At 36.2% G+C, this 13,125-nt stretch overlaps 1 protein-coding gene across 1 annotated transcript; it reads left to right on the top strand.

Moving 5' to 3' along the window:
* The first annotated feature begins 2,971 nt into the window (after positions 1 to 2,971).
* spint2 (serine peptidase inhibitor, Kunitz type, 2) lies at positions 2,972 to 12,385 on the top strand. Its single transcript, XM_066663567.1, has 9 exons — positions 2,972 to 3,489; positions 5,284 to 5,454; positions 7,418 to 7,483; positions 9,159 to 9,209; positions 9,731 to 9,886; positions 9,990 to 10,043; positions 10,160 to 10,324; positions 10,602 to 10,637; positions 10,879 to 12,385. The coding sequence occupies exons 1-9, from the start codon at positions 3,117 to 3,119 to the stop codon at positions 11,052 to 11,054; spliced, it is 1,248 nt and encodes a 415-aa protein (XP_066519664.1). The 5' UTR covers positions 2,972 to 3,116; the 3' UTR covers positions 11,055 to 12,385.
* The last annotated feature ends 740 nt before the right edge of the window (positions 12,386 to 13,125 follow it).

Raw genomic sequence — 13,125 nt, 5'->3', positions numbered from 1 at the left:
GTTTTTCCACGGTGTGAAGGTTGTGTTCGTATTTCGCCACCTAGCGGCGACAGAATGCAACTAGTGCAGCGTTTAAGGAGAAAGAGAAAATCCTAATGAATCGATTGCTTATCCTTGGTATCCCGGATGTGTATCTGAATTTTTTTGACTCGTATCTTGGCATCTGAATTTGGTCTATCAAATTTGAGCAACTTCAAAATATATTATTTGAATTTTTTTAAGCTTGAATTTTTTCATCTGAATTTATTAACCTTGAATAACAGTGAAAACGTGTTCTTGAAAATTAACAAGTTCAATTCAAGAACAATTATATTCAGATAATTGTGAAGCAAAATATTCAGAGGTATAAATCTGAAGACTTAAATTCAAAAGCAACAAAATTCAGATGCATAATTTCAGTGCAAAAAAAATTCAGTGCTGCAAATTCAAAGGTGGTATTAGTTCAAAGTCTGATGAGACAGATTTGCTTCCATAGTAAATAATTTTAATCCAGCACAGTGCAAACATTTTTAGCATAATCATTTCATATCAAGCATGCTCATTATTATAGCTCTCTAATTTGTTGGTAATGTATGTATTAGTTTGTTTTCCAGAATAAAAGTCTCTGTGAATTTAAAATCTGTTTGAAAAGATTAAACATTATTTATGTCCTGTACAGGACAGTGATCTTGAGTGGTCCGATGGTGGACCAGCAGTGGTCTCCAGAGTGGTGTGCCAGCCTTTTTATGCTAGTGGACCGATATACGCTCGCTGTCTGGATAGGGGAGCCTTTTCTGGCGTTATATTGCTGACATCTTGAGGCCAGAGAGAGAACTGCATAATGATCTTTAAAAATTGATTGATTTTTTACTTTACTATTATCAAATAATCATTTTAAGCACTTCCTGAGAAATATCATTTCTTCTTAGATTTTTTCATGCAATATAACTACAATCTATGAGATTTTTTTCACCAGTCTGTTTATGTTTTGGAACTGGTCTAATCATGTTACGAAGCCTCTGGGTTAGTAAAGGAGTAATAACATACCAAAGTGGCTCTGTCAGACAGGCTTCTCCCTGCTTATGGTTGAAAACCACAAAGGGCCCTCCAAATCATGAAAAGAGATGATTATATTGCTTTATTCCTGCTCCATAGATGGGTAACATGTTTGAAGTTTCAGATTATTTAGGTAGGATCCCACTTTAAATTCAGAATACTTTTAACTGCATAAAAAGTAAACACATACCAAAACTACTACAAAACAAATCAACTTGAATTAAGTTTCTGTGTAAATTCAAACAGTGAATAAAAACTTACAGACAAGTTAAACTTCGTCCATTTACATACAACAGTTGTTTTCTTCTCAAACATATGGCTCTAAAAAAAAGAAAAAGACTGGGAGCTTCTGAGTGTAAGCGAAGAGAACTGCAGTTCCCCACAACTGTAGATGTTTCCTTTAAAGCAGGAGTATGATTTTATAGCGACCAGTTGGACGTTTTTGAAAAATCCAACTGAAAACATTCCAGCCAGTCCATTCAGCCCTCGTTCCAAAGCCATGCCACTAAAACACGGGATGCTACGGCTTAATACGTTTTCTTTCACATGAAAGAAAACACCCAACAGCTACACCATTGTTGACTCTGGTTTACTCTTTGGCTTTTATCCTTCCAGCCTTGGTAGTATTTTCTGTGTTTCAGTTAAATAAAGGTTCAAGAGAATTAAAAAAAATCAAAGATTCTTTTTTTTATTGCATTTTATAAAATGTCCCAATGTTTTTGGAAATGGGGTTTGTACAAAAACTGTTTTTAAAGAAAAAATGCAGGAAATTCAGGAAATGCAACTTGAAACTCAAAAAAAAAAAAAAAAAAGGACCACCCATAGAAGTGAAAAATGCAAAAGCTATATATGTGAATGTCTCATTGGTGTGGGGACAGATTTGTAGATTTTAGAGAGACATGCAGCTCTCAAGCTGGGAAGTCTACAGTTATTTTACAAAGAGAGTGACAAGCCTCTTTCTGCGCGAGCAGGGTGCCTTGACCAGCCTCTCTGCAGATCCTGAGGAATATCAGACAAAGGTAACAACAGAGTGAAGCAGATGAAGCCCACCCAGTAAACATTTAGCCGTTGATTCAACGTTGAAATAACGTAATGACTGCCGTCTAATCAACGTTCTCTTAAGGTGGAAAATGAAAGTTGAAAAGACGTCCAAACACAGACATTGAAAAGACGACTATTAGACGTATTGTGGACGTCCATTTACGTTATTAATTGGTCCCGAAATAAATTACTTGTATAAAACGCATTTTGGACGTCCACTGACGTTATCGATTGATCACCACTAAACTAACTTATTAAGATGGAATTTGGACGTCCATTAACGTTTAAAATATGTCCTTGACGGACAGACTACTTTTAGACCTATTTTGAACGTCCAGGACGTTCCTTGTTTACTGGGCAACAATTTGTGTCTTAGTTTGCAAACAATTAAAAATCGAACCTAAAAGGAGGTGTTGTAACAGAGTGATTTTTAACATTTTAAAACGTTTATTTTATTTACAAAATACAATCCAACATTGGGTTGTTTATTTACTTATTTATTTATTCATTTATTTATTTAAAAGAAAATTAACATCACAGATTCTTGTTAACAATGTCCTTTACAATTTCCAATATCTGTATATCTTTTTTTTTTAGTTTAGGATGTTTAGTATAAAATTAGATAGTTTTTATTTTACTTTTTCTTCATATATTCAGAATTTAAATATGTATAAACAACTCTCCATGTAAAGTATTTCGATTAGAGTATTTCGGGTTTGTTTTTATTTTGTTGTTGATTGATATTATGTCCTGATAAAAGCTATGATGTTTTTTTTTCGAAGTTTTCTCTTTTTTTGGCAATGTCTTGTTTTTTTCTGAGCGCGTCTGGAGTTAGCCACTAACAAAGCAAACAATGACGTCAGTAAACGAGGAAGTAAGTTCCTCTGGTGTGAGCGAGTGAGTGAAAGCGGAAGACTTCACCTGCGAACGACGCCATCGACTTTAGTATCAACAGCGTTTCTCACTGTGTGTGACACTGAAAGTGTGTGGGTCTCTACGTGTCTTTTCTCTCTCGGCCTTTCTCTCTGTGTTCTCTCAGCATGTTGTTTCTCCGTGTGTCGGTGGTCCTGCTGCTGTACGCGACGAATGTATTTGGAGACTCGGATTGTAAATGGGACTCCGGAGACCTGGCGATGAACCTGTTGCTAAACCCTCTCTCTAGCTCTCCGCTCGATGGTGAGGGGGATGTGGGGGTCTCTCAGTGCATAGAGCAGTGCTGCAGTAGAGACGACTGTCAGCTCGCGCTCATCACACCAGACTCCCAGCCCAAGTGTGTCCTCTACACCTGTCTCCAAGACGGCAACGACGTGTGCGCACTGACCTCCAGCTCCAAGCCTTCAGCTTACAAGAAACAAATGGTCTCCCTGGGTGTTGAGGACAGAAATTTGACTCCGACTCCCTCCAACTCTACAGGTATATACGCACTTCACTGACGATTTCGTAGATCAGATTCACACACACAGACCAGAGATCAGACCCAAATTTGCACCACTGCTTCAGGTGAACACACTATTTACAAAGGAGGTCAGAAACAAAGGAACTATTCCACAAAGCATGAGTTCACCATTAAACAGAGAGCTAAACCCAAATTTGAGGATTGTCCAAATAGAAATGTCCCTCAGATTATTTCCTGTCGTACAGACTTGAACTTGTGTTTGGGCTTATGTAGCTAAACTGAGAAATCTTGCTTAGTGTGATAGTCGCCTTAGCCAGACTGGCTCTATCTCCACAGATAAATACATGTGTACATCATTAAACATACCAGAGAACACACGGAAACTAGCTCATCCACCTGCTCAAAAGGAACAAAAATATGCACACCAGAGTAAACACACTAGAGATCAGGGGGATATTCCACAAAGTAGGATCTCCCAGTTTAGCCAGATAACTTAAACCCAAAGTTCAGGTTTGTCCAAAAGGAATGTTCCTCAGCACCTTCCCACTTGAACATATTGAGCTTCCCCCCCAACCTGACCTCTCCAATTCCTCAGGTAAACAAAAACTAAACTGTACACACTAGAGATCAGGCCTAAGATCAGACCTGAACTCACATATTATTAAACTCACATGGAGATCAAACCCAGACTCACTCAGCTCCATAGGTAAACACATACTTCACTTAATAGACAAGAGGACGGAAATGTAGCCAATGACAAAGCTTACTACTTTGAAAGTCAGACATTTTGTTAAATATTGAACAGCACGTAACTATTTCCTTGTATGTCTCATACACTATCAGTAATGTTTAATGAAGGGTTGTTTGATAACACCACTGTATCTTTCTAATGAATAGTCAAATTCCTAAAGAATCTTAATGTGATGAATTATGTTATGATATACTTAACATTGTTGTGGTGTAATGTGATATCAGTTATTCACAATAAAATTAGATTTTACCATACAGTCCACCCATAAATCCTCACAGTGTTCTGTAATACGACTACACCCTACACAACACACATCCACCCTCTTTTTCCAAAAAAAGATTAGTGTTAATGTGTGAGCTGCTGTACAAAGTTAGTTAAGCCTCACTGAGCCAAAAGCACAGGACAAAAATGCGTGTCACTGTGGGGATGATTACACACACAAAAAATGTAGCACTGCAACTTTTTTTATTTTTTGCTTTTGTCTCATTGTCTTTTGTAGCTTCTGCTGAATCACTAGACAAACTAGAACAACAAGGTTTCTGATCAAAAGCAAAATAACCAAGGCAACACAAGGATTAAACAAAGAACACTCGGTTAATGTGTAATAATCAATGTGATCAATCCAATTGCAACGTGGTTAAGATCAGTGCCTGGTTGTTCTTAGAGTGTTTTCTGTAGGTTTCAATCGAGCAATAATCTTATCATCGTTAGGTGGGCTCATTGCATCATACTCTTCCCTTGTTATGCTGATGCTCAGGAATAGGGTTAATGAAGTATTAACACGTAGCTAAGAGTTCTGTTGTAGCTTTCATTTACGATTTGACTTTACTAACTGATCTCCAAGTTAAAAAAGCTATGATTCCTTCACCAGTATTCTTGTAGGTTTTAATAATGCACTGGTCAGTTCTTAATCCCATACCAGTAAATCCTGCAGTCTCCCGCTCCATGTTCTTTTTATCCCTATATTTTGTCCATGAAATGCGGTAGCAGGTTGTTTGTTTGAAGTTGATTAATAATGGAAAACTGTTTTATACTGACCCCTACTCTGGGTGCATTTCAGATAGGTGCCGTTACCAGCCAGATGTGGGTTTCTGTCGTGCTGCCTTCCCCAGATTCTACTACGATATCACCAGCCAAATGTGTAGAAACTTCACATATGGAGGCTGTGCGGGAAACGACAACAGATTCGAATCCCTGGAAGAATGTAATGCAGCTTGCAGTGGGGTCACAGGTATATATGTTTGTGTGTGTGTGTGGCTTTATTTGACTCCTTCCAACCATGAGGTTATCTTAGTTTAAACAAAAGGGTAATGTGTCTCTTTTAAATCGTCTTTAAAACAGTTTGCACATGTGGAGGTGGTGCTTAGGTTTGTGCATTAAAACCTAAATGGTTCATCAATCATAAAATGTAGGATATAAACTGGAGCTGTGTATGGTAAATCTTTCTTACCTTTACAATCTCTTTCTAATCATTTATTATTATTTATTATTTTATATTTGTGGTACATCCTTTATTTTGCATGACAAATATTTTCATGCAATTTTAATCCTGAATTTGAAGTCCAGTTTTCTGATGTCCCAGAGGATTTTTAAGTAAATATATACAAGATTATTTCTGGCTTGAAAAACAGTTAAAAAGGCTATGAATCTAAAAAGTAAAAGTACTATGCAGACCAAGAATGAAGGTTTGGCAAATAAAGATAATATTTCAGTAATTTTCAAGACAATAATTTTAATAAAGGACAGAGTAAGTTGTTAAAATAAATTCAATAGAAGGATGGTCAAAGGATATACATCAAGAGGCTATACGTGTGTACAGAAGATGTACCTCTGGACACACAGGGAATTTGCTAATATTCCCTTGTATTCATAGCATAAGGGTTTGTTACTGTAATAGTAAAGGTATTGTGTGTTTACTTGTTTGTAGAGAGGGTCTCATTAATTTATTTAGAACTTTCTAAATTAAGTCTATATTTTACATTTCAGAAAGATTGATATCTGGCTGTTTCATGTTCACAAAGCACAGGGTTCTTTCAGGGTTTTGTATTTACACCTGTGTTAACAGAGTAAACCATATAAACACAAAGTGTCGAAGCATTTCATTACATTTTGAGACTTTGGAACTTCCTCCATGAGACAGGCCCTCGGGCTGCCACTATTAAAGCCTTTGTGTGTACGCGTTTGTGTGGGTTAGGCAGGAAAAAAAAGCCTGGAGAAAGAGACCATAATCTGACAAAATTAATGCAAATCCAGGTTAGTCCGTGCAGAAAACGTCCTCCAAATCCACAGGGCCTTGGAGCCCCCGCAATGTGGTCTGTAGGTGGCTATGTGTAAGGGTCACTCTGTTGGGCCTTCCTCGCTGCTACATTTGATCACTGTTGACATAAGCTCCTCTGTGGTTGTCCTAGAGTTTATCTAGGTACTAGGTAACGATGATGTGGTAAAGTCTACTTAAGCACCTTTCAATCCCCTGCTAAACAAATGATTTCAAACTGTTCAGACTTTGAGAGTAAACCCAACCCATCTGAGTCCACCCTGAGCTAGGATAATATAAAGTTGGATCTTTTTTGTCTTGCCTTACCCAACTTTACTAATGTTGCCCAACTCAGTATAACAGGGAACTGTTTGTCTCTTTGAGGGACACTGTGGTGCCAGTGGTTTCTGCTTACACCTAGATGTTGAATAACCGGTTGAGTGACCTCTGCTGTGAGTAGATTACTTCCTCAGATATTCAGAAAGACTCAGATGTCACTGGATTCATTTTGAATTAACCATTTGCTAGGGTAAAGCATAACATCAGATGGACTACACTTTGTAAAGATCTACAAAGTGTTCCTGTATCGTCAGTAGAGCAGAGAGTAAATGAGTGAAGAAACAAGGAGCTGCTCATTATATTATGGCTGATCTCCACTTTGGTTTAACAGTGGTTAACAGCATGTTAGCAGTGATGATGGAATTTGTAAAACCATTTAAACCTTATCTACTGGTTTTCCAGATGGGGATTTTTAGTCCTGGACTAAAACATCATTTTAAATTGTGATTTTACATTGAAAATTATGTTTAGTCCTAGAACTAGGCTTAATCCCTGTCTGTCTTAAGCTTTTAGGACAAATTCTTTTTTTTCCTGTTTACAGCAAGACCTTTATCAGAGTTTTCAAGAATATTACTGATGTGAAATTTTGTCCTGTGTTTAGGTGATGTCATTGTTAGCAGTAAAACATTCCCCAAGCGCAGAATGGCTGGACCAGAGGAGATTAAAGGTAATTCACATTGTGATTTTGCTGGCTTTATGTTGTTACATATAGGGTAGTTATATTACTGTGATAAAACTCTCTTAATCAAATGACTAAAGTGTCGTCTTAGCTTATAGCTATAAATCTGGTAAATCAGCCAAGAACACATTCATTTTAATATATTTGTCAAGAAAAACCATTGCACCTTTCATTATTTGGCTTTTGACACTAGTTAAGCTATTTACATGGTAGAGTGGGTATCCCCAGTTAATTGTAAAGGTGTGTTCAACATTCTGAAAATTCTCCTCAGGGGGGCGCTGTTAGCATACACTTATATGACGTGTGTAGACTCTGATGGGATTTTGGGTCACGAAATAGCAATGATGATATGAAAATAAATTAAACTTTATTACTGCCGTGTGATTTCATAGTTAATTTAGCTGGTTCACTGAACACACAGGCTCACTGTCACTGGGAGACTCAACATTGACAAAATTTCTTCGTTGTCTTGGCTGAGTTAATTAAAGGTTTGATGATAACTTGTATTTATTTTAAAGGACATTGCATTCTCTAACTGAAGCAGTAAAACCAGTTGCCCAGGTTTTATCTGTGTTATAATTTAGCCCCAATCTATGAGCAGCAGGAAATGAGTGACTAAAGACATACCTTGCATAATTCAGCATCTACAACAACTAAATTTGTTTTTGCTTCCTCAATGTTTAAATACTGGTGTTCCCCAAACATATATCTTGCTCCAATCAAGTAAACAAATATTCAGACTCATGTGATTTTCATCTTCCTGACATCATGTTTTTATTGCCTAGTAGAGGCTCTGGCGCAGGGATACGATGATTTTTGTCGGTTGGTTTCTTATATGCCCTTGTTCATTATATATTTTGAATTCTTATTTTTTATTTAAAAATGCCATTTCAATCCAGTTCTCTCATCTCAGGTGTTGAATTACATCCCTGCTGGATTTGAGTGAATTAAAAAATAGTAGTAGTTTTGTTTTTAATGATTAAATCAGTAAGCCTTATATTTTGAATATCTTTTCTAAGTTTCTAAAAGTTTTAATAAAATTCAAAATAATTGGCTTAATCTGTGGTCAATAAACTCATGGAATTTCCTGCATTACTAGCTCATTACATGCAGATGCAATACATTTTTGTAAATATTAAAGTAAAATATGTTTTACGTTAGGGCTGCTGTTGGCATTGGATTGAATTCAGTAGATAATTTAATTAATTGTGTAAGCCTTGTTTTTTTCTGGGTTTATACATTTATTATGTGTCACAGCCACATTCTTCTTTCAGTATGCCGGTCTATACATTTGTTAATTAATAGTGATTGGTTTGCTACATCACATTACCTCCACAGCCACAGCTTGTTCCTCTGTGTACTTATCTTTTACTTAATTCTGTTTTCTGTCAGTCTCTGAAATACAAGGAAATCCTCATATCTGCGTATTATTATGCAAATAAACACTTAATAGTCTTATTGTTCTCCAGATATTTCTGTACAGTATACAATGTCTGGTTGTATTATGCAAATACAATCAGACACGAAATGATCTTTTCCTTGGCTTTTTCAGTTTTAAGTGAATAAATATTTGTTGTTGCTCTAGCAGTCTTTTTTGTAGAGGCTTCTCATATCATCTATAAACTACTAAATGTTGTGGCTTATTTATTTATTGTTTCCTCAGATTCTTCTCCCAAGGCTTCTCTCCCTGAAATGACATCAGACGAGTTTGCAGGTGCGCTTTTTTTAATCAGCATTTTGTTTCTTTCTTTTTTATTACATTAATCCTCTTACAGTGTAGTGGTGTAAAAGGTATTGGCCCCTGCTTTTTTCAGTTTTTGTTCTTCACATTTAATTTTTTATTAGTTCACTTAAACTTAAAAGGGCTAAGATGACCCCAAAAGAACAACTGCTCGCCCAGTCCATGTATTCTGATAAACCAAAGGCAGACAGCCTTCAACTAAGGTTGAATTAAAGCAATTTACATTGGAGTGTGTGACAGCTGTGCCTGCTAAAGGTGACACAACCAGGTACTGGGGCCTGTATCTTTTTCACATGGATGATACAGGTGTGGTAATAATTTTTTATTTTAATTAAGTAAATCATGTTTTTAAAGTTTTGTTAAAACTGTTTCCTTTGTTAAATTAAATAGTCAGATATTCATACAAAACGTAATAAAACAAATAGGATTTTTTCACAGCACAAACAAAACAAACATTAGTTTCTTTGATAGTAATGTAATTATATTATTACCAGCAAAGTGTCAGGCTGGTCCAGATGTTGGGCCCTGCAGGGCGTCCATGCCACGCTACCTCTACAACAGTGGCACCTGCCAGCGGTTCATTTTTGGTGGATGTCAAGGCAACGAAAACAACTATATGTCAGAGGAGGAGTGCATGAAAACCTGCACAGGTTGGTTATGTTTGTTTGCCTTTCTTTGCCATTTGATGTTCAGTTTCTCAGAGTAGTTTGGGATTTTTTTCCATGCTTAAGTTAGAATGTTAAATCTTTGCAGTGAAAATTGTGGATTCTAAGAAAGAGGATGAACAGGAGGACTTTGACTACCAAGGTAATATACCCTTTCAGGCACACATCAAGTAGGTTGTCCTAATTATTCTGGGTAGGCTTTCCACTAAATTCTGGAACAGTCTGGATATGTTTGAGTAAGCTGTGTGTTGTATGCAGAGTTCTGTGCTGCTCCTTCTGACTCCGGACCATGCCGTGCATCTTTCCCAATGTTCTTCTTTGAGCCTGACACTCAGTCTTGCCTGCGCTTCACATATGGCGGCTGCAAAGGCAACAACAACCGCTATTCCACTGAAGAAGAATGCATGTCTAAGTGTACTGGAGGTAAGAGATGGTTTGCGTTGCTTACGTGAATACATAATATATAAATGTATCTACAGCCAAAAATAATGAATTGGCACCAAATAATAGTTGCTTTTGACTTTTAGAGGCAGCTTATTTATTTAATTTTTATTTAATTATTTAATTATAAGATTACTTATAATTATTACTTCTTAAAAGAAAGAATAAAAAGGACAAGTTCACATGGAAAATGTGCCTCAGATAATTTCCCGCTGTTTTCTTGACATTGTAAGTTTATAAATGTACACTTTTTGCACAGGAAAATATGGTCACAATCGTCATCGCTGGACTCCAGGTAAGAGGAACTTTTCAAAAAGTGCTTCTCATAATACAGTACTAAAGGTTAATAAAGGAGCTAGTATAGAAATGGTGTCAGTCTTATGACACTATGTGTATATTAGCAGAAAATTCTAGACAGATAATTAAACCTGTTTTATGTTTTATTTAAGGTAAATGTTGAGGATTTCAGTATCAAACAAGTACCTACCAATAATTTCATTTTTCATTCTCTCTCTCTCTCTTTTCTTCCCCTTCAGCCTTTTTCCTAGTGGCGACTCTGGCCATTATCTCAGTGGTGCTGCTTATTGGTCTGCTCCTGATCTCCTCTCGCAAGACCAGACACCAGCTGATCTTCACACTGGATGACAAGCAGGAGCTTCTTCCAGAGGAGTATCTTCCTGCAGTGGACCCTCCTAAACCAGTCTCACACTAAATTGTCTCTCTCAATCTCCCTCTACTTTCCCACTGTCTGTCTCTTACCTCCCTCTGCTTCTGAACACCACTGTATTTCTACACTCCAACACTGTCTCACTGCCTATGTCACTCTTATTTTGAGAGTGTCGATGTGACTGCAGTTAGGATGGCACAATTATTACAAACTAGTGACATCTTAAAGCAAAGTAAGCAGGTTTAAAATGCCTTTAAAATGACTACAGGAAAATGGATAATAGCCATAGGTTAAAATAATTATGGAATTCTGGTTAAATGGATGGAATCCAATCTCCTGTGGCCTTTTAAATCATCCTGATGTCCTTTAGTAAAGTCCATTTAAAGCAGTTTTCTCTTAAGACCTATACATTTTCATTCTCTAAATTTAGATTCTGTTTGGAGGATTTATTGGTATATTCTTAAAGATTATACTGTCTGGGGTTGAGACCAGCCTCACAGGGGAGGAGAAGTTTCTGAAAGTTATTGAATCTGTTGAATGACAATAAGGAAATCCATGTTCAGCTTTACCACTTGAAGGGTACAAATATATTTTTATTATAATAGTTGAAAAGTCATACTCCTATGTTGGAAGAGAGATTTGAACAGCACAATTGGAACCTGCTGTGTGTGGCACACTGTAATGACAGAGTAGCTTGATGTATCTATTATGTGTGTGTTACTACTGTTTTATTTCTTTTAATTCTGATTTCTCTAGTGTCTTGGTGATAATTGTAATTTTCATAATTTACCACGACCCTGAACTGGATAAGTGGTTACAGGTAATGGATGAATGAATGATTTACATACACTTACTGCTGTTTTTATCATATTTAAAGGTTGTTTTCAGGGTAATATGGCTGCACTTTTACTTCAGCAATCTTTTCTCATTTAATATACTGTCCCAAATGTTTTCCTACAGTATGTCATGAAGAAATGATTAAAAATCATGTCTAGTCAATAGACAAACATAAATTAAATGCAACACTACATAATAAAAATACAATCCTCTGGTATAATAAAGACCTGACCAAATGTATTTATTAATTATACCTAGTCTCCAGGCTATATTTTAAGTCAGGAGCATGTCTTGTAGCAATGAATGAATTAAATATGTTTATTATTTCTATTTTATGCACATTTATTATTATTTTAGGCATTTATTTATAAAACCACAGGGTTTAGTCAGTCTTACTTTTTTATTTTATTATTATTATTTTTTTTAAATAACCTAAATTTTGGTTCTCTTGCTCGTATATTGAATGGCTTGTTCTTACTCTTTGTTTAAAGCTTGTGATTTTAAAATCTGCAGTAATAAAACAAAAGTAAAGCTATAAACTAGATATCCTGATTGTCCAGATGGAACTTGATTATAAGACATATAATTACTATGACTGAGCACAGAATTTGTAGGGATATGAATGATTGTCATTGGACGGCACTGAATATGGAATGGGATGACGCATTCAAGAGTTTCAAAAGATTTACATTTTTCCAGATTGTTGTGTTTTCGTACCTAAGCTGGTTAAAAAGGCACAGTTTCACATTATTAAATCTTTATGACTTTTAAATACTTGTAATTTAGCACTCCTGATTGCTTGATCTTCCGATTCAGGCTATTGTGTCAAATGGCTAACTAAGAAGTTTGAAATGAGTTTCAAGAGATGGGAATGATCACTAAATTAATCACTGTCTAAATAAGCTGTTTATTGTCTGATTGTAGAGGAATTGGGAGTAGATATTGAGCCACACATTGTGTTGTCTAAACAGCCCCAATCTGATTGAAAATCATGGATGCCTGTTCCTTTAAATTATATAAAAACACTGACCACATCACCCTCAAGTGAGCAGCTGCAAGAAGTGCGTCACAGGAACTCATAGTTGCTTGGTTATGTTGTTTCACCACAACTGAAGGCCCAGAAGCTCTAGTGATAGTCTTGTTTCTCAGATGCTCATAAAGTAGTTGTTAAAATTGTAACAATTCCCCTCATTACATCAGAAAGGCGGTTGTATAAAATCTACAAAATCGCATGTTTCTAATAGACTCCAGTATTTTAATAACAATACATTTGTTTTAA

This window comes from Hoplias malabaricus, chromosome 1 (assembly GCF_029633855.1).
Source record: "Hoplias malabaricus isolate fHopMal1 chromosome 1, fHopMal1.hap1, whole genome shotgun sequence".
Classification (NCBI taxonomy): Eukaryota; Metazoa; Chordata; class Actinopteri; order Characiformes; family Erythrinidae; genus Hoplias; species Hoplias malabaricus.
This window is presented reverse-complemented; position numbering and strand designations above follow the sequence as displayed.

Excerpts from the sequence above, each read along its gene's own strand:
- spint2 (XM_066663567.1), top strand. The coding sequence starts at position 3,117 with ATGTTGTTTCTCCGTGTGTCGGTGGTCCTGCTGCTGTACGCGACGAAT. Across the intron at positions 3,490-5,283 it reads GACTCCCTCCAACTCTACAG|ATAGGTGCCGTTACCAGCCA; the intron begins GTATATACGCAC and ends GGTGCATTTCAG. Across the intron at positions 7,484-9,158 it reads TGGACCAGAGGAGATTAAAG|ATTCTTCTCCCAAGGCTTCT; the intron begins GTAATTCACATT and ends TTGTTTCCTCAG.